At 34.5% G+C, this 21,482-nt stretch overlaps 2 protein-coding genes across 3 annotated transcripts; both read left to right on the top strand.

Moving 5' to 3' along the window:
* The first annotated feature begins 4,695 nt into the window (after nt 1-4,695).
* On the top strand, nt 4,696-13,707 carry LOC129311635 (histone-lysine N-methyltransferase CLF-like). The gene is given in 19 exon segments (XM_054954021.1): nt 4,696-5,046; nt 5,922-6,023; nt 6,131-6,453; nt 7,097-7,255; nt 8,242-8,326; nt 8,496-8,624; nt 8,711-8,758; nt 8,827-8,898; nt 9,176-9,544; nt 9,703-9,893; nt 10,422-10,557; nt 10,646-10,869; nt 11,030-11,161; nt 11,766-11,856; nt 12,581-12,628; nt 12,709-12,837; nt 12,926-13,003; nt 13,120-13,150; nt 13,153-13,707. Coding segments are annotated over 19 exon segments (2,571 nt in total). The 5' UTR covers nt 4,696-4,980; the 3' UTR covers nt 13,311-13,707.
* Nucleotides 13,708-15,102: 1,395 nt separating this feature from the next.
* LOC129311275 (PI-PLC X domain-containing protein At5g67130-like) lies at nt 15,103-21,429 on the top strand. Of its 2 annotated transcripts, XM_054953467.1 has the most exons (10): nt 15,103-15,345; nt 15,426-15,548; nt 15,700-15,837; nt 16,357-16,455; nt 16,557-16,860; nt 16,948-17,171; nt 17,273-17,359; nt 18,550-18,962; nt 19,236-19,312; nt 21,130-21,429. In XM_054953467.1, exons 1-8 carry the CDS (start codon nt 15,232-15,234, stop codon nt 18,745-18,747), a joined length of 1,287 nt encoding a protein of 428 aa, XP_054809442.1. In that variant the 5' UTR covers nt 15,103-15,231; the 3' UTR covers nt 18,748-18,962; nt 19,236-19,312; nt 21,130-21,429. The 2 variants fall into 2 exon arrangements, with proteins under 2 accessions (XP_054809442.1, XP_054809443.1); XM_054953468.1 differs by lacking the exon at nt 19,236-19,312.
* Nucleotides 21,430-21,482: the final 53 nt, after the last annotated feature.

The following is a 21,482-nucleotide window of genomic DNA, read 5'->3' as shown; positions in this document are numbered from 1 at the left end:
GCCTATACATGAAATTTATGTGTTTTGTTGATCATTTAAAAAGTCCAATTCAACTTTTTTAATTTGATTTGGACTTTTTTAGTTTTCACTTATTAAAAAATTACATATCAATGTCAGTTTGAGTGTAAATACTAAATTAACGATGTTAATTAATATATCAGTATTATTAACATTGTTTATGCCGCATCAATGTCTATATAAAAATGTAGGGATTAATGTTGCAGACAAATGAAAGTGTAAGGACATGAGACATTGAAAACAAATTATAAAGACTTATATCAAAATTCAAGCAAAGTATGAAGTTAAAAGTAGCATTTTCCTTTATATTTATTAACAATTAAACATTCAGGTGATTGGGTGTTTATCTAGTCTATTGGCCCAATCCTACTGGGCGTATCAGGTCACATTAAGCCCAGTGTCGCGTAGGTTGGAACCTGGCATTTATTAACTGTGATTTTAACTTAATTATTATATTTTTAGTTTTCTGTAGATATTGATTAATTTCATACGATTGTTTTTCTAGTTAATTATTAATTATTGAGTATAATTTTAGAGAAAATATGTTGCTCTTATTCTAACGTTGGTTTTTTAAAGTAATATATTTAAGACGAGCATCGTTGTTTTTTGCCCTTTAATAATTTCAGTTATATGTATATTTAGGTTTAGCCCCAAGCCAGGCCTAGCATGGAATATTCGCCAAGCCAGACGTCAGGTACAAACTGCCTTGTAATTTGTACTATACTTTATGTTGATAAGAATGCATGAATTAAATTACAAGTGACATTCACATGTTCTTAAATTTAAGAAAATAAAACTTGTAGTTTTTTTAAATTTATTTCAACTATCAATTTAGTTTTTAAAATTTAGTTTTCAACAATTTGATCCCTGATGTTTTTTAAAATTATCATGTTAGCCTTTTAAATTTTTAAAACAGGAATTGAATCTAAGATTAATTTAATATATAAAATATACTGATAATTTTTAAAAAGTGTAATGGATTAAAAATTTCATTATCCTTTATATTTATTAATTTTCAGGCATTTTATGTTTTAAAAAAGTGAACGAATGGTTGGCAAAGAAGTGGAGGAGTGTATGAATGCAATGAATATATACTGAAATAATAACGTATCATCAATACAGCCATACATATTCACGCATTTTCATTTATGAAAATGCGTGAATCTAGTTACGTGTGAGATTCACGCATGATGCTTAAAATTATCACGAGAATGCATGATGTAATAACTATGCTTAGATTCATGTATCAACGTTATATTTATTTGCGTTCGAGCATTTTATATTAAAGGAGTGCATGTATGTAATCATATTATAAGATTCATGCACCACCGTTATATTTATTCAGCATTTGCCTATTTCATTGGGAAAATATCATTTAAGGATCTTTGAAGAGTTTTTATATCAAAAAAAGATATTACGATTTTGAAGGTTCATTGCACCACTAGGTACCATTCCGGAAAATAAAATTTTGTGAAAAAAGACCTAATTACTTATAAGATTTTATTGATGTACAAATAATTATCCATTCAGATTTTAACAAGTACCTATATATAATTAATAACTACCCATTTAGAAATGAATAAGTTGCAAAAACTGATAGTATATATTTAATTGTACAAGTGTTGGATTATTGATCTAATGTAAACAAGCATTCATTTGGGTTTCGAGCGAGTAACTTTGTTAATTAACAATAATCCATATGAAATTAAAAAAATGATTAGAAATGATAGCACAAATTTAATTGTAGTTGTTGATCCTGCATAAACAAATATTTGTTTGAATTTTGATAAGTACCTATACATAATTAATAATAACTCATTTAAAATTAATAAGTGATTATAACTAGTAGCACATATTTAATTGTATAAGTACTGATCTTATATAAATAAGCATCCATTTAAGTTTTGACAACTAACTAGCAGTAAATGTAGGACCTTAAGCCAGCACCACATAATCATATAAAATGTAAAATAATATAAAAATAGTTTAATATATATGCAATGAATAGTTAGTTTTGTAAAATAATATTACAAAAGAAAAATTAAAATGATATTTTTATGAAAATTAAATAAATAAATTTGAATATAATGCATTCAAATTTTAAAATATATTGAGTTTAAGCGAAATAAAAGAGACCAAACAATTTTTTGAAATCAAATATATTTTAATTTGAATACAGTGAGTTTAAAACTATTTGCAATTGTGGGGGGCAAATTTTTTAAAATTTCATGTGCTACTTGTAAATTTTCTCAACCTGAATGAGGATACTTGCTCTCCCTCTCATCACTAGCATTAGTTCATAAAAATAATCGAGAGGGTTAGTATATTTACTCTCCAACCATGAATTGTCACCCTCCTAAGCACTGCAACCTATTACTTTCAGGATCCTATAGTTAATGAATATAATTTTGCGCCTCTAATATTTCCATAATCAGGCGAATATAAAATAAAGTGTCACTATATTGTAATTTTTAAAATTGTGCTAACTTCTATTTCAGGTCATGGTATCTTCTTTCTTCTCCTTGATCTCCCATATAGATAAAAAAGACCCATATTTCAACCACTTGATCTTTAAATGAATCACATAGAGATAGATCAAAATTGAATTTTAATACCACTTGTTAAGCATTGATATCGTTTATTTTGGATGTGGAGTAATCGATCAGAAATTATGAGAGAATAAATGGGCAAGAATAATGAAAGACAACTCGCACTGTGGTGAAGTAATTCTGCCAAAGTGGTAAAAAGACCAAAAATATACAAGACCATCTTAAAATTGTGCTAGCTTCTATTTCAAGCCATTGAAGTTTCTTTCTTCTCATCAATATCATATAAAGATAAATAATTTAATATTTCAGTCACTTGATTCTTTAAATGAATAATACAGAGGTAAATCAAAACTTGATTTTGGTATTATTCATTAGGCTCTAAATGATATTTTTATAAAAAAATCTAAATTTAAATATCATGTATTCAAAATTTAAAATAAATTTAGTCCAAGTGAAATATAAAAGACAAAAATATTTTTAATTCAAGTTTAGTGGGTTCAAAACTATTAGAATAATGCGAATAGCTTTTTAAAAATTCTAGCTGCTCGTTATAAATTTTTTCAAGTTGGGTGGGGGACCTGCCCATCCTTATTGATACTTAAGTTTACCATTGCAGCTAACCTACATAATTAACAACAATATATTAAATTATTATATTTTAGGATTAATTAGGTTTTTTTTATAAACTTTTGTTTTTAGATAGGTATTAAGGGAATGTAGTGACATTCCAAATTTTTAATATCTTTCCTTGATATAAAAAATCTTGAGAGGTTATTAGATTATATCTTACCTCTATTTTTATTCAACAGAATCTTTCAATCTAGCTATGTATTGGTCAATCATTATTATTTTTCCTCAATCTTTTTTAGATGCATTATGCACTTTCATCAATAATTAGTACATGCAAGGTTTGTGGCAATGCCACTTCTCTCTGTATCATAGATCTTTTTCAGATCACGAGACAAGAGAGTAGAGACACAATTTGAGTGATGAAAAAACCTATCCCGACATTGATATCGTGAGCTTGGCTTTACTAATCCATCGTCATATAATCATTCTTAATAAGGCAACTTGTGTGTTCATAATGTACGCTGGGAAATTTCAAGTGCCTTTAATGACATTGATCAACCAACTGAGAGAACGCAAGCCAATGCAACCTTTTTCCAATATCCATAAAATCCCCTCCAACCAAAACTTTTCAACTCTGAGACTGACTTTCTTCCTCTTATATACAATAAATTTTTAATCAAATTTTAAATATTAATAAAAAATTATTATTATTTAATAAAAATCATATAAAATTATAATATTTTTTAATTTTACTTCTAATAATGTCACAATTAATACCATTGTATAGTGAGTAAAACATATAATTAATATTTCTTTCACTTGTTGAGACATGACAAAATTATTTAATCATTTAAAAATATCATTATATTTTTTATATTTAAAGATAAAATAAATTTTTATAAAATATTTTATATACAAAGACAAGAAAGTAGATCAGTTGTAATTGCTCTAAATCTTTTTGTCAATTATCTTTTAAAAAGTTTTCGTAGTCTTTCGTGTAAGTTAGTTTCTCTTGTTTTTTTTTTAATTTAATGTATAATTCAAACCTACTTCTAATATTTTTTTTAAATACAATATTTTAATTTTTGAGAAGACTCTTTCCACATATCAAATTACTCCTTTTTAAATTTGGGGAGCAAAATTTAAAAGTAATTTATTTTAAAAATTATTATTCTACTAATTAACTCATTTTAGTTTTGATGAATTAGTTAAAAATAAATTAAAGAAAGACCAGAGGAATTATCGTTCACCAGGTAAACTTACCATGTTGGCAAATTGTAAACTTTATCTCAATAATCCAATAAACTACAAACATTAATTAATAAATCGTTAATCACAATGACATTGGTGATTACAATTTTCAAGAAGTCCGCAGAAGTGGTAAAAAAGTAAAAGCTTTGGATATTCTCTTCGAGATTTGATTCACTGAACTTGCTCGTGTACCTCCAAATAAAAGACGAAAATGAAGATAATTAAGAGAGGAAATCGAAATCAAAATCGAAGTATAAAAAGGAATGAAAATAATAACATCAAGAAAAGGAAACAAAGAGGGAAAAGGGCTCCCTCCGCTCTACAGTATACAATTCAAAATCGTGTTCCCCCCATTTCACTTTCCGAAGGGACTGTGGATAAATTAGAGAAAAAACGAGTCGTCAAAGCTGCTCGAGGAAAACTGAAAGCGTCAACACAATTTCTGAATTCGAGGCCTGATTAGGGTTTCTAATCGGCCCCCCAATTTCACCCCTCATCCCATTCCTCCGATCACAACCCCCTAACTGGATCTCGATCCGATTCACCATTGCCGAATCGGGTCATATTGACTTCGCGAGCATTGCCGACGTCAATGGCGTCGTCGAAGCCTGTGCCTTCCACCTGTGCTAACGCATCAGACTCTCCCATGGGCCAATCGGTATAGTTTCTCTTTCTCTAGTTTCTCTTGAATGCGTTCATTGCCCCTCTCCTCTTGGAAACTCGTGGTAATTTTCTCGGTTCCGACTTCGGTGGATGTTCCCATCTAGACTTAGATCCTCAATAAATAACGCCTTCAATTTGCATCATTTATGGGCATGTTTCGGCTCCATTTATATTGGCTCTTATATTTTCAATGCGAGAACTACTTAATGATCCTCCGACGACGAGTGCTTTAAATGCGTGTCAAAGATATGCGGGGTCGTGGAGATGAAGCTGCATTGTAGTTTCTTCAAGGGGGTGATTCACCTTTTTGGCATCTAGAAGGGACTATAATGTTTCCACGAAGTCTACTTTAATTTAACACATGCCTTAAACACTTATTTTCGTCCCCAAGTCTTTTGATCATAAAATTTATGGAGGTTATTACATTGATAAATTTTTGCAGCTACACTGTAAATGCCTCCTCTAACTTTGTTGATAAATTGATATTTTGTCTAAGAACATGCATGCGTATGAAATCAGGACAGGTAGTGAGATAAATGTACTGAACATAATTGCTAAATTTGTTAAACTTGAACTAGAATACTAGATCACCAGATTGAGGCGCAATCTTCACCCAGCACGTTTGCAAGTAATTTTTAATATGTCACGGTTGATTATTGCACCAGAATCAATCCATATACTGACTGTCCTGTAACTGCAAAAGTTCATTGTTTCATTTTTTGTTGTTGGGAATATTCCACAATGATGCGATCACACTATTTCTGGTGTGATTTCAGGTTTATTTGGTTTCTTTTTCCTTTTTTCTTTTTCTGAATAGTGTAGCTTCAAACTTCCAGTAACTGGGTTAATTTTTTCTAATTTTTGATACAGACGAAGAGAGAGCAAGAGACAGGTTATACTCCTAAGGATGTGCAATCGGTTATTGATTCTCTGAAAAAACAAGTCGCTGCTGAGAGGGGTATTTCCATTAAGGTTCAATAACTTACTCACAACTGTAATTCGTCAATGGTTTTATTGTGACTTCTTGATTAATTCTCACAAGCCGTGACACACTGAATTTACATGTGCTTGTATATCAGAAAACAATGGAAGAAAGTAAAGCAAAGTTGGTTGGTGTTACAAACCATCTCTATATGTTATCAATGGAAAGAAACTGCGGCAGTACTGATACACAGAGAAGCCTGGACCTACTGACAAGGAGGCAACAAGATGCAATTGCTATGCACAATGATATTCATGCAAGTGAAGGAGATAAGGAGAGTAATGGCTATCATGAAGATACCCATGCTTCTACAGCTGTTCTTCTTGGTTCTAATGTAGCTGTAAAAAATGCTGTTCGCCCTGTTAAACTACCTGAAGTAAAAAGATTACCTCCTTACACTACGTGGATTTTTCTGGACAGGTTTGCTTGGATACTATGCATTTCCTTTCTCAGCTTGCAAGAATAAGCTTTCCCCCTTTTTCCTATTGATGGTTAATGAGTCTAGTGGACTGAATTATAATTCATATCGCCATGCATATGATGCTCTGATGGAGACTAAAGTTAATTTGAGACATCAAGTCCTACATTGCTGCATGGGATGCTCTATGAGAAATTTATTTGGGGTTAATTTTCCACCTCAATTGCTAGCTTTTGAGGGAAGGTTTGTCACCTCATTTTAGAGCCCATCAATTAAATCAAAGTTGGCTGTAGATATTTTCGAAAAGGGCTATATAAGGGTTCTAACCATTGGGGGGTTGATTGGCTGTCAAGAAGTGTAGTGTTGAAGAATCTGGTTCTTTTTTGTGCTTTTCTGTTGATGGTTAATATGTTTAGTGGACTGAATTAGTTATCCGACTTTTGAGTGTAATTAGCTTTTGATTTCTTTCTGGAGCACTCAAGCAAGCCTCTTCCGTTTTACTCTTCAATTTCTTCGTGACATTGAACTCTTTGCTTTTCTCTCTATTCTAGCATAACATAGTTTCATGATTTCAAAATTGTGACTTAAAGTGTGCGTAAAATTTTATTTTGAAGATATTTATTACTTGTATCAATTTTGGTGCAGAAATCAAAGAATGACTGAGGATCAGTCAGTAGTTGGTCGAAGGCGAATTTATTATGATCAAAATGGTGGAGAAGCACTTATTTGCAGTGATAGTGAGGAGGAAATAATAGAGGAAAAAGAAGAAAAAGAATTTGTAGAATCAGAAGATTATATACTTCGGTTGGTATTGCTTAGCAAATTGTTATTGCATGCCTTTACCTTTTGCTTTTGGTTTTCTCATCCTCCTCATCAGTAAAAATTTGTTGCTAACGTAAAGAAATGCTTGGTATGATTTCTTTATCTTTGGTTTCTATTTGTTCTATGAAAATATTTATGCAGTAATAACTTCTGTTTGTTGGTTTGTCTGCTTTTTATTATTTGATCTGTTTTCCATCTTGTTTAGTTTTTCGTCTGAATTTCTATCTTTTTGTTGATTGGGGCATCTTCCACATCTTCCACTGTCTCAGGTATGCATCATCTTGTAGGTGGATCTTCGTCAATATCTTGTGCAATCTGAAGTCAAACCTTTTTAATCTCATACTGCCAGATCCAACCCCTTGCTTTTGCTACAACTTATTCAATTCTGATCATGTTCTTTAAGTCTCTTTATAGCAGGCGACTGAAGATTTGAATAGTCTGTCTTGCTATCCATGTTTTGAATTGCTGACTATTTATTATGTATAATATGAACAAGACAGTATTCTAAATCTCTTAATGTGACATGACACCATACATATTTATGCAACCATGTCCATTATCTTTCAGTTCACTTAAAGCGAACTTCTGACAGGATGGAATGGCAGTAATTTTCTCTTCTTAGAATGCCTAAAAAGTATAAAAACAAGATCCTTGGTCGGTTAAATGTATGGTATAATGTTTTATTGGAAAATGTATCTAGCCTCTGCCTAATTGTTCTATCATTTGATCCATGTTCATCTGTAATCTTTCCTGTATAACAATTTTGTGGGTTAATTAATTTTTTGTATAAACTTTTTAATGGAAAAGATCATATGTTAGGCTGTTCATTTTAGTTGATTTCTATGTTCTCATTTAGTTCATGAAATTAGTGTTTAAACTATTTTTTTGCCCATGGTGTTGCATATTTTAATTTTTGTTGTATGATAGGAAGTTTTTTAGATTTCATGGTGTGTGTTTTAATTTTACAGCATGACTATCAAAAAATTTGGTTTGTCTGATCTTGTTGTGGAATCACTGGCCCGGTGTTTTTCTAGAAACGCTTGTGACATTAAGGTATGGGCTATCATTGTATTGGTTTTGTTCTCATATGTCATTTCCACTTCCACCCTCTTTCACTTATTCTAATGAGAACTGGTCAGAGAGTAAGCTTTCGCCAGCTGTTTCCCATTTTCTTTGTGCTGGCTTTACAGAAATATGAAACACAGTGAAACATCTTGTACAGGCAAGATATGAAGTTTTAAGTTGTGAAAACAATGCTGGAAAGAGTTCTCAAAATGGAAATTCGTTTCTGGACAAGGATCTTGAAGCAGCTCTTGATTCCTTTGACAACCTTTTTTGTCGACGATGTCTTGTAAGCTCAAGCATGTCCATTTAATAACATGTAGTTTCATAAACCTTGTGCATCTCATTTATTGTGGCTTTTATTTTACTTAGCAGGCTTTTGATTGTAGATTGCATGGATGTTCACAGGATCTCATCTTCCCTGTAAGTTCTATATGTTAATAATTTCTTATGCATTAATCAGAATATATCTTAACTCAGTTCATTGACAGGCTGAGAAACAACCTGTGTGGATGCCTCCTGATGCTGAAAATGCACCCTGTGGACCAAATTGTTTTCAATTGGTATGCATTTTGATATGTTTTTTCACTAGATTTAGGTAAAGTTCTACTGTTTTATAATCAAGTTTTCTGATGAACATGACTTACAATGGAGAGGAAATTTTAAAGACCCAACCATGTAATGTTGAGCTGTAAAAAAATTCAGATGTTTTTTGAGGCTGATAACAAAGACCTTAAAAGTTAAAACTGCATTGAGGCTGTCCTTCCATTCTTTCCAGGAATCTATTTTTGAGGTTTCTGTAAAGAGTCACGTAAGGTGCTTAAACTTGATAATTTATAGGTGCTGAAGTCTGAAAGATTTGCCAAAGTCACGTCTTCTGCCCAGGGTGATGTTGAAGAGAAATGCTCAAGTGGTGCTGGGGTGCAAAAATCATGGAGGAAGAAATTGTGCACTCCATCTGCTAGAAGGCGAATAAAGTGTAGCCGGAGCGAAAGCGCTTCGTCAAATGCAAAGAACATATCTGAGAGTAGTGACTCAGAGAATGGCCCTGGACAGAATAATGCTTCACCTTCGCAGTCAACTCCTAGAACTAAAGCTGTCGGGAAAACTGGAGTTAGTAAGAGGAACAGTAAGAGAGTGGCAGAACGAGTTCTAGTTTGCATGCAGAAGAGGCAGAAGAGAACAGTTGTGTCTGATTCTGATTCCATTGTGAGTGTCGTTCTTAGTTTAACTGGGTTATTACTTTAATTTCTTACTAGAAAAATGAATGATCTTGGTTTTCTTAACATAAAAGTGAATTTTTGACATTAGGTCTAAATAAAGTGGATTGGTGCGTTCTAATTTCTGACATTCTCAATATATTTTAGGGTGAAGCTCTTGATCATTCATCAAATGAGATGGTCCCTGACCCCCCAGTCACAAGTAGTGATGAGAACCTGAGGAAAGAAGAGTGTGTAAATGAGAATATATGCAATCAAGAATTCACTGATATTAAATCATGGAAAACTCTTGAAAAAGGGCTTCTAGAGAAAGGGGTGGAAATATTTGGTAGAAACAGGTCAGTTAGTGTATGCGGTATGCCATTGACAATTTCAGATTGGAGATACCTTTACTTTTCTCATTATAAATGAAAATTGCAATTATTAACCAATACTTACTGTAGAAATTAACATGCATGATCACTGATGTTAGTATTTATCTGGAGATAAGGTTAGCTCTAGTTGCTTTGTGAGAAATAGGTGTCTACAATGTGGAAATATTTAGTTCCATGTTGTTCATAGTTTATTTTATTTTTATCCCGGTAATATCTTATTCCTGCATTTTTTTTCTAAGGTGAATGTTATGTGGAGGTGTGCAGCATTTAGTCATCTAATCAATGAGTAAATAATGGTTTATACGTCTGGTTTGGGTCAAATCTGGTCTATACTCACATGTTTGAAAATTCCACTTGCGCCTCCACTGGTGCTAGCTTATGGTCAACTCAATCACTTGCATTGACCATGATTAAATGGGAGGAGGGGCAGAATGACCTCTGCAATGTCTATGCATGAATGTTTCCACTACTGATTGTTGATTATTCCTGCAGCTGTTTTATAGCGAGGAATCTCTTAGCTGGTCTGAAAACATGTTGGGAGGTTTTTCAATATATAAATTGCAATGAGGGAAAGATGCCAGGTCCTATTGGTGATGCTGCAAATTCCCTTCTAGATGGCTACTCTAAGGTTGACTTGAATGCAGCTATGTTTTGTGCAATTTTATGCTTCGCACTTTGCTGCACCTGCTACTCACCTAACAAGTTATGATTTGAAGGGTAACAATGAACTAAGACGAAGGTCAAGGTTTTTACGCAGAAGAGGAAGAGTCCGTCGGTTGAAGTATACCTGGAAATCTGCTGCTTATCATTCAATTAGGAAAAGGATTACAGAGAGAAAGGATCAGCCCTGTCGCCAATATAACCCGTGTGGCTGCCAATCGGCTTGTGGAAAGCAGTGTCCTTGTCTTCAAAATGGAACCTGCTGTGAGAAGTACTGTGGGTAAGCTTTTAAATTAATTCCGAATGCCTCATTGTGTGAGGATTCCTGGTATTTTAGTCATTGTTGACATAGATAGATTGCACTAGTTCTTTGGTGTGGCTGTCTGCCTGCATTTTCATTTAATGTTAGTTAACCATGACTTTTCTTTTTGCTTCCACAGATGCCCCAAGAGTTGCAAGAATCGTTTCCGTGGCTGTCATTGTGCAAAGAGCCAATGCCGAAGTCGACAGTGCCCATGCTTTGCTGCAGATAGGGAATGCGATCCTGATGTTTGTAGGAATTGTTGGGTTGGGTAAGATTTTGTTTTGCATTGTATATGCCCATTTATTTGCCTTGTTTATTTTTAATATAATTACTCATTACTCAGTATTTATGCTTGGGAGCAATTTCATGTGCACTTTAAAGACATCCTGAACCTGCTTCGTTGATTTGGTCATCATTTCATTTATTAAATTGATGGTTTACTCAACAAATGTTCAACTGTATGTGAGGTTTGTTATTCCGTTTTTGGTCTTGACTATTGATAGACACCAAAGTGGGATGGGGAATTCAATCTTAAAAGCTAGTTGTTGAAGTGGGAAAATTAATCCATTTACATGCTCCATTGAGCTTCTCATGTTACTCACTATGGGACTTAAATATATCATACAACCAAGTCTCTATCGATTATATATTCTTTCTTTTCCCTCTTGATGATAGGAATAGATAACAAATGAGGATTTGAAAGAAAATAGGTCCGCTTGTGTTCTTGAGATTTTTAGCTTTTCTGTTTCAGCAATGTAATTTAATATGTAGTACGGTAATGTTTATGATATTAAGCTTTAACTCATCACTAAGCAGTATGTGTATGATATGCTAGTTTCTTCTATTTTGGTTGTTAATTCTATTTTTTGCAGCTGCGGTGATGGCACTCTTGGGATTCCTAGCCAAAGGGGTGATAATTATGAATGTAGGAATATGAAACTTCTTCTCAAACAGCAGCAAAGGGTATTTTTCTGTCTTTTTTTTGTATCTTCCCTTTAAATGTCTACACTTGGGTATTTAGGATTGTGCTCTTCTTTTTTTCTCGAAACAAAAAATGTTCGTTTATTAATGTTCAGACTTATTTTTTTAATAATTAAGGGAAGTGGATGAGATCAATCTGGGAAATAAAATTCTCTTTAATTTAGCAATGTTTCGGCGTTCAGAATTTGAATTTAGGGTCATCAAACTTCTGCAGACAAATCCTGATGAAAGACAATGTTAGCTGATGAGCCTACTAGTTACTAGACTAAGGATGGAAATTTTGGGAACTGGGAAAAATCCATTGTTTTAGTCCCCATTTTGCAATGTACTCTCTTCAATCCTTATTAGAGGACACTTTCAACTGTTTTACACATCTTAATAAAAATTAGTTTTGTTCTTGATATTATAAAGAAATAAGATGTACTTTCATTTTTATTCTTCACTTTAAGTAATAATACTACATTAAATACCTTTATGCTAATCAAGAAGGGGTAAAATTGAAAAAAGTGGTTTAATTATTACAAGGTGTCCTATATTTTGGACCAAAAATAATTTCTAAAAGGTGTCTTATAAATAGTTCCAGAGGGAGTACTGAGTAGTTCACAATATTTGTCTCTGTTCTTTTATGTTCACCTTTTGAGAGAGGGCGTTCTTCTTCATTTTTCATATTCGCAATGGTGGCAACTTATATCCATTATGCTTACAGGTTCTTCTTGGAAGGTCTGATGTATCTGGATGGGGAGCCTTCTTAAAGGTAACTGTCAAACGATGGCGCTGTAGTGTTGTGTTCTTAAACTTACTCCCTACTGATGCCATCTGGTTACTACTCTCCAGAACAGCGTTGGGAAGCATGAATACCTTGGAGAGTATACTGGAGAGTTAATTTCACATAGGGAAGCGGATAAGCGTGGAAAGATATATGATCGTGAGAATTCATCTTTTCTTTTTAATCTGAATGATCAGGCAAGTTGATAGTACTTTTATTGTTTTGTAGTCATGCATCCATCGAATGTCACGTAGTGATGACTCATTTGATGTGCTACTCATGCAGTTTGTTCTCGATGCTTATCGGAAAGGTGACAAATTGAAGTTTGCCAATCATTCTCCTGATCCAAATTGCTATGCAAAGGTATCTCGTTCGTAGTTCTGATTCTGATTCCGTATGAGATACTTTGATGTAAATTCACATTGCATGGCCATGAAGGGCTTTTGGGTGCCAATCTAACAACGCATCATCTGTATCAGGTTATAATGGTTGCTGGGGATCACAGGGTAGGCATTTTGCCAAGGAACGAATTAATGCCGGGGAGGAACTGTTTTATGATTATCGCTATGAACCAGATAGGGCTCCTGCCTGGGCTCGGAAGCCTGAGGCATCTGGATCAAAGAAAGAGGATGGTGCTCCTTCAAGTGGTCGTGCAAAGAAGCTCGCTTAATGGGAGGGAATTTGTTTTCTCATTTGAAAGAAATCCAAATTCAATTCTTTTGTTATTCTTTGGATAGGTAATCATTCTCAATTCAAAGGTGAGTATACATTGTAAAGAAACCATTTTTATGTTAGCCTGCTGGATTAACTACCCCGGATAGAAGATGCAAGCTTTGCTGAATCAGACATATAACTCGGTGAAATTGTCAGGCCTGTCGCGGATAACCGGAAGTGCTTGCGTTTAATTGAGAGGGTTTCTCTAGAAGGGCACACACTAACAGCCTGAAGTTGAACTTGTATTTTTTCAATTGCAAGGGAGTTTATACACCACTAGGTTATAAAGATCATTGACCAGGATGTTTTTTGACAGCTTGAAAAAAGGTTGCACGTGGAATCCATATGGTTAATTTTACTGGAAATCTGCTTCGGAAGATTTACCTTTAAAATGTCAATTCACATTTCAACTTCTAGGCTGAAGTATTAAAAGATCTAAAGGAGAAATTTAATAATCGGCATCTCATTCTTTCATATTCAGTGTTGAATGCTTCGTGATATTTTATAACGTGCCTTCGCAAGTTTAAAGCTGTGCAACTCAGCCGGAGTTGCGGAAATGCAAAATACAATGGGGTTAGCATCGTAACCGGAGAAAACATGAACTTTGTATTTTAACCGTTGAAGTGTAAGAATATCTAGTATGGGGCCATGTCTTCACGAACGTTAAATGATTTGAATTTGGGTTAAGGTCTTCAAAAAATCTTTTATAAAACCAAAAGATTAAACCAGGCCGAAAAGAGATATTACGTTAAGCAAATAAATAAATAATTGTCCATAATTATACATAAATAATATTTTTAGCAATTATACATATTTTCGTTAATTTAATTTAACATGTTAAAATTTTAATTTGTGCTAAATGTATATCCCATTATTTACTCTTTGACGAGTCGACTTTGTCCGAAGATGTTCTTAGGCTTAATTTATTGGGGGTGGCTCCCGAAGCATCCCAAGACAGTGCGTTCCCCAACCTCTCCACCATGTGGAAAAGCATGTCCAGAAGGAGAGAGACTCAGTGGAACACTTCTTGGGACTGACTTGCAAAGTGGCACCAATTGTGAGAACTCTTAAGGTGAATTGCAGGTAAATTTATTTGTGCTTTAAAAAGTTGTGATTTTGTGAATTGTTTTAATTATTGATAAAAATGAACTTGTAAATATTTATATTAAATTTATAAACGACATAAAATTAATTACATTTTATTGATTTAGAAAAATTATTGATTGAAAGTTATGATTTTTTAAATAATTTTAATCATTGATAAAACTAAATTTCTAAATACTTATATGAAACTTGTATATAATATAAAACTAATTAGACATTGATATTTGAAGTTAATAGAAAGTTATGATTTTTTAAATCAATCATTCAAGAAATGAACTTATAAATACTTATACTAAATTTATGAATTATATAAAAATTAATTACAGAATAGTGTTAAAGTAATTTCACACGGAAATGTAATAAGTTGCTTGGCACTTCAGAGTGATTATCAATTTCACTGGACGAAGTTATTATTTTTTCAGTTCTTTATATGTCATCCTTCCAATTCTTTATCTGCAATTCCCTATTTTTATTAATTAATTTCTCCTCGTCTTCGGCGAGGACAAGGTTTGTTCCTCAGCATTGACCTGAAAGGATGTCAGTACGTCACCAACCATGTTCCAATTAAAAAGCAAAAAATACTCTTATTAATCACTTTTTTAAATTTTTAGTTTTTTTTAATGACAAACGTGGTGGGGGGCAACGCTTTCATTGACGATTTTCGCTCTAAAAATTTCTCACTTCTTTCACCTATCAGCCTCTCTAGGATTCTCTCTCTCTCTCTCTCTCTGCCGGACTGCCGTTGGCTTCTGGTCTCTGCATAGCTCCCGGCCATGTACTACCGTAGCCAATGCAGAGCACCTTCCATTGGCTCTGGCTTGCTCTTTCTGTCACTCTTCTCCTCACTCCTCACCACTTCCATTGGTTGCTCCAACGGCAATTGTCAGGTCCTTTTGCTTTCATGAGATCCGTGGATTTCCCCCTTTCTTCTCGTCCAAATTGAGCTCAATTTCACTACAATTCGCAGGTTTTGGAGCCATGTTCGGCGGCTACAGATTGCGGGTCAGGTCTCTATTGTGGCAACTGCCCTGCTCTGGGTCACACGCAACCTGTCTGTACCCGAGGTCAAGCCACCATTCCGACGGCTATAGTAATGATCTCTACCCATACATTTAGTGATACGAGTCTTATATTTTTAGCTTTACTTCTTGAGTTTGTTGTTTTCGTGTGCTCTTGTCATTTGCGACTTAGGCGTTGGACTCAGCTGTTTTTCTTCTCAACTTTCACTTTTCGTGATGTAGATTAATGACTTGCCATTCAACAAATACACGTGGATTGTCACTCACAATTCATTCAGCATCGTTGATGCACCGCCTTTGCCGGGCGTTCAGAGGCTAACACTTTACAATCAAGAGGATACTGTGACTAACCAGTTGAGGGTAAGTGGGAAAACTTAACATCTGATCATTTTTCTTGTTTTGTCTGGTACTGTCTCTGAGTAAATATACAATCTTGTCCTTCAAAGATCATAAACTTAATGTATTTATTCCTTTACATGAGTTACTCCCTCAAAGTTTGTGACTATATTTTAATCCCCCATTGGACCAAATTATATATTTGCTCTATTGTAAAGGACTGATTCAATGTAACGAATTCTAACCTATGAGGGGTTCATCTGTATAAAGAAATAGATTTAAGGACTAAAACGTAAGGAGTTACCTTTTCCGTGGATTAAATTGTATATTTACTCTTATTTTTGCTTCTCTCTTCACCTGTTTGGGGTTGGGTTATGGCTTGTATTCTTGTTAAGTTCTGTTGAGGATTTCCTTTTTAAACCATCACTGACATTGACGAGTGACAACCATACAAGATTATGAAATCTTATCTGCCTGTTCCTTCGTTGTTATCAAATTTTTCCTACAGTGGTTCTTATACTTTTGCTTGGTGAATATTGCTAGAATGGAGTGAGGGGACTGATGTTAGATATGTACGACTTCCAGAATGATATCTGGCTCTGCCATTCGTTCAAGGGGCAATGCTTCAACTTCACTGCCTTTGTAATCTAATCCTTATTCCTACTTCTTTTATAATCTAAATTTGCTTTCATGGTTATTCTTTAGTGGCGCTTTTTCTAATATGTCAATGAAAACTATCACAGCAACCTGCAATAAATACATTGAAAGAGGTTGAGACATTCCTGGCTGAAAACCCAAAAGAGATTGTCACCATTATTATTGAAGATTATGTGCAAACTCCTAAGGGGTTGACTAATCTATTTGCTAATGCTGGACTGGGTAAATATTGGTTTCCTGTGTCTAAGATGCCAAAAAAGGGTCAAGATTGGCCCACTGTCACAGAAATGGTTCAAGCAAATCACCGACTTCTTGTTTTTACATCTGTTGCTTCAAAGGAAGCTGAAGAAGGAATAGCTTATCAGTGGAAGTATATGGTTGAAAATGAGTGTATGTACAACATCATTGTAACTTTTATATATATATTCATTGTTTATCGTGCATAATATGTAATGAAAACCTCCTAATAACTTTCAGCTGGAGATCCTGGAGTTCAACGGGGGTCTTGCCCACACAGAAAAGAATCAAAGCCCCTGAATTCCAGGAGTGAGTCACTTTTTTTGCAGAACTACTTTCCAACATATCCAGTTGAAGCTGATTCATGCAAGGAGCATTCAGCTCCACTTGCAGAGATGGTGAATACATGTTACAAAGCTGCAGGGAATGTGCTTCCCAATTTCGTAGCAGTTAATTTTTACATGGTATTCCTTACTGTTGTAGACTTTTAAGGCATTAAATTCTTGATTTATATCTTTGGAGTAGAGGTTTTGCAAACCCACTTTCTGACTGAAATGCCATGCAGAGGAGCGATGGGGGTGGTGTTTTTGATATTGTGGATAAAATGAATGGCCATTCATTGTGTGGGTGCAGTACAGTCATCGCTTGCCAGGTTTGTTTGCTTTGCTTATCAGATCATGTATCAACCTCTGAACCATCTTTTGTACCCTGTTAATTTCATTTTCACATTTATCTTCTGGTCATACAATAGTGAGTGGAAGCTTAAGTGGGTATACTTTTTCAATATGCCGAAAATTTCCAGAACATATTCAATTTTCATTGTTCAACTTTAACAAGAAATGTCAGGCCCTGTAGTTTGTAATGATATTCTCCAAGGTTGACTATAAATCATCTGCCGGAAGTAACATCAACTTAATTTAGGCAGTCCTCCCGAATATACTAGACAATTGGTCATCTATTCAGCAGTCGCCAATTAAAACATGACCTTCTCTTCCTTTTATAAATGATTTTTTTAAAAAGCTTTTGTAGACAACAGCCATGCGATAGGTAAATTGCTTGACTTGAGATGATGGCTAGAAAGGTTTAGTCATTGAGGAATATTAATATGTTTGAATTGTCTCCTTAGTTTATGGATTATTTATAGTGTGCTTTGGCAGAGTTGTTATCATCATCATCATCTTTGGGGGGGTTGGGTCCTGAGATTTTTGAATTAATTCGTTGAAAAGTTCCTTCAATTTTTTGAACTATTGTTTGAGTTTATAAATTTCTCTGCTAACTTAATTGAATACTTTTGGAAGAATTCAAAATTTCATTATTATAGGTAGAATTTGAAAATTCCCTCCTTCCTCATTTGTGCACCATTAGCTTCTTGTAACATTTTTTTTGCACACGCTTGCTCATATGAATACATGCATGTATATGCACCTACACTTGCACAGACGTTACACTTATGCATGCACTCACGCGAGTGAGTTCACCCACATACACACATGTAGAGACTTGGGCATTTATACGCACACACTATGTAGACACAAGTTTACGTATAAAAAAAACTTTTAAATACTAGGATTGTCCAAACGAAGAGTTGGAATTTGAATTGCTACAATTCAAATTCCTTGTGATTGAAATGCCATGGAGTTCTAAACTACACAATCTGAACCACGTGGCACACATTTGGGCAAAAGTAGATTCAGATTCCTTTTTTGTACATTTCTTGTGGTTTGATAACATGATGGAATCCTGGACGAAGGTAGGTTTCTACTTGCTGCTGCAGCTTCTGCCTGAACATTTTGATGAAGAGAAATGCTTGAAGACAATCACATAATTACATGAATTTTGCAGGCTGGAGCACCTTTTGGTTCTTGCAAGAACACTACTACACCTAGTACAAGTCCGGTGGCCAATGCTGCTGGAAGTTCTGGAAGCTTTACTGGATCTGTTCAATTCACTAATTCAGCTTCTGCTGTCTATTTTCCAAATTGGATGTTTCTCCTCCTGTATTTTCCATTTATTTTTGTAGTTTTGTTACAGCTATCATGACTTTTCTCCTCGTCTTGTATCTTTAAGAGGGGCTTCCAATACTTAGTATATAAATTGTAGCTTTGCTCCATCTATGAAATGTTATGGAACTGTTAGAAAATGAGATAACCAAGTTTTGAGATTGATGAGGCTATATTCAAGAGTCTGTTCAGTCATCTGGGGTAGATACTTAACAAGAGAGATCAAGCATGTGCAGGGAGCTAGAGGCTGTTCAGGTATGTGTGTTTGCTGTATAGCTTGATTTCATAACGCAACTCTGGATGAAGATTCATCAATTTCTCTCTCTTGTTGCATTGGCTTATCATTTCTGTTTTCTTATTTTCATTCATCTTATTTGTAAAAGGAGTTTCCACATATTGATTCTTGTCAGGTGTCTACCTATGGTTTAGGTGTATAATTAATGACCAAATTTATTTTGGGTATGTTAAGTTGATAAAAATTTGATTAGCTGAAGAACACAGCCTAATATCTATCGTCAATCTTTACAGTCAATTGGAATTAGGAATTATTTTCCTCCAGGGAAGCTGGTGATTCAACCTGCGGCAATTGGAGGCTCTGGCACTTTGTAAGCTCTAGCTTGGTTTTCTAGTTTCAAACGCACATACTGAGGTTAACTTTATGAGTAAACACATGCTAGAAGGCTGAGCTTCGGTTGTTCAAATTAGGGCTGCTAAATGTACGAAAATTTGCGCCTACTGTAAAAGCTGAATGTATTTGAAACCTGTAGATGCTTTTATGATGACTGCATTTATGAGTTTGAAATTTGAGACACATTTGAAACCTCATAGACTGCTAAGTTTATAACTGGAAATGATTAATTAGAAATTTTCAAGGCTGTCTGCAAGACAAGATGACAAAGTAATAGATACAGTTCCGCATCAAATTTATAGACCCTTTTTCTTTGATGTAAATGCTTTATTCTCTCTATTTTGGAAGACAGGGGAAGGGAAAGGAATCAATCTGGCCCTGTTGCAGAGTTTATTACTATCAAAATGGGTCAAGAATGTCCTGTTTCTCGTCGGAAATTATTTCTTTAGATGCTACGTGTTGATGCAATATTTGACATCTTTCTCTTTTCATTTTCCAAGTCTGATTTTCTGCTGCTCCCCCCCCCTCCCAAATTTGAGCCGTGCTGCACCTTCCTGTGATTGTTGTTAGTAACTTAGTGTGGTGCCAAAGAATTGATGACAATCCGATGGTATTGTTTGATTTCTCTTTTTATTGGTACCCTAATGACATGTTACCTCACATATTATTATCAACTTAGTGTCATGGGACTATTACTTTTTTTCAAAAAGCTAGCTTAGTGGGGTGTGCAATGCACCCGCTTATATACCCAGGATCCTCCCCAAATTCCTTTGATGTGGGACATAACAATTTCTTCGGCCAATCTGTGATACCCCCATCATAAGTGGCCCATTGGAAGAGCCCACTAAATGGGCAAACCCAAGTTTAGCTCTAATATCATTTTGTCACAAGGCCATTGTTCTCTCTCCAAAAAGTTAGCTCAGTGGGATGTGCAGTTCACCCGCTTATATACTCAGGACCTTCTCTACGTCCTTTCGATGTGGGATATAATATTAGACTCAACTATTGAATATATGCAAAGTTGATGACAATGATTTCCAAATGTGTAATTTTATTACGTTTTCCAGCCCATCATGCTTAAGATTTTCCCTCGACAAATTTCGACGTGGTGATAGTTTTTTTGACGCTGCATGGTATGACTTATAGCTTTGAAAATATCTCATTTCGATAATCATTTTCTTTCTTCTTAGCTTAGGACCTTATCTGCTGAACTTATCCTTTTTATTGCATGTGACATATCTGGATAATCTCCCTTACCACATTGATAGTTGATGGTCTGGTAGCGAGGGGTGTGGGCTGAATATAAGAATTCTTTGGTTCGAACATTTACTCACTCGTGTATGAGAGAAAAGTATTGTTTTACTATAACGAAGATAGATGGATATTATATGTCATGTAGCAGAGGGCTTTCCCTTTTTCTCTGGCAATCTGATGATATAGTTATTGAGCTTGCAGAACTTTTTGTGGAAAATACGTCATGAGGTTTTTCTTTTGCCACACCCTAGCTCTTGTGCCGCTAGATCTGACCAGTAAATGTTTTGCTCATGTGGGCTCTATTAGTGGTTGCTTTGCTTTTTTTGTTCTTTCTCCTTTAATGAAACTTGCTCCAGGTCTCTTAATATTTGAGAAGATTAAAATTAATACTGTTGACATGAATGCAAATTTTCAATAAACCATTTATTTAGATTTTGTGCTTCATGTTTCCCGTTCGATTATTTTTGCACGCTCTCAAAATCGTATGATCCCCATTCCGGCACTCTGCTATTTTAGTTATTCCTTCCTCTTGCATTTCAGGTTTTGTACAACCTACCAAGGCATTGTTATTCCACGGCATAATAGGGAATTTGCGATATAGGATCTGTATAATATGGAAGCCCCCAATCATTAAGGTTTGTCATGTTTGTATCCTAACAACTTACATCTACTGAATTTCCTTGCTCTAGCTGGTCCTTATTATTGTATTCATATTGAAGCGGAAGTGTTGGCTCGTACATTTTGCCAAATTTTCTAATGGATATGGAACACTAGCTAGCGAATTTAACAGGGGAACCTGTATGAGGTTTGAATGGCTATTAAACGGAGCATTTTGTATGATGTTGGTTTTGATCTTGGTTTAAACAGGCTGTTCTTGCTTAGTTGCTTAACAA

The sequence above is a fragment of the Prosopis cineraria genome, unplaced genomic scaffold (genome assembly GCF_029017545.1).
Source record: "Prosopis cineraria cultivar Desert tree isolate PC_DT_omini unplaced genomic scaffold, ASM2901754v1 PC5, whole genome shotgun sequence".
NCBI classification, from domain to species: Eukaryota; Viridiplantae; Streptophyta; class Magnoliopsida; order Fabales; family Fabaceae; genus Prosopis; species Prosopis cineraria.
Note: the sequence above shows the minus strand (reverse complement) of the source record. Positions and strands in the feature narration are given on the sequence as shown.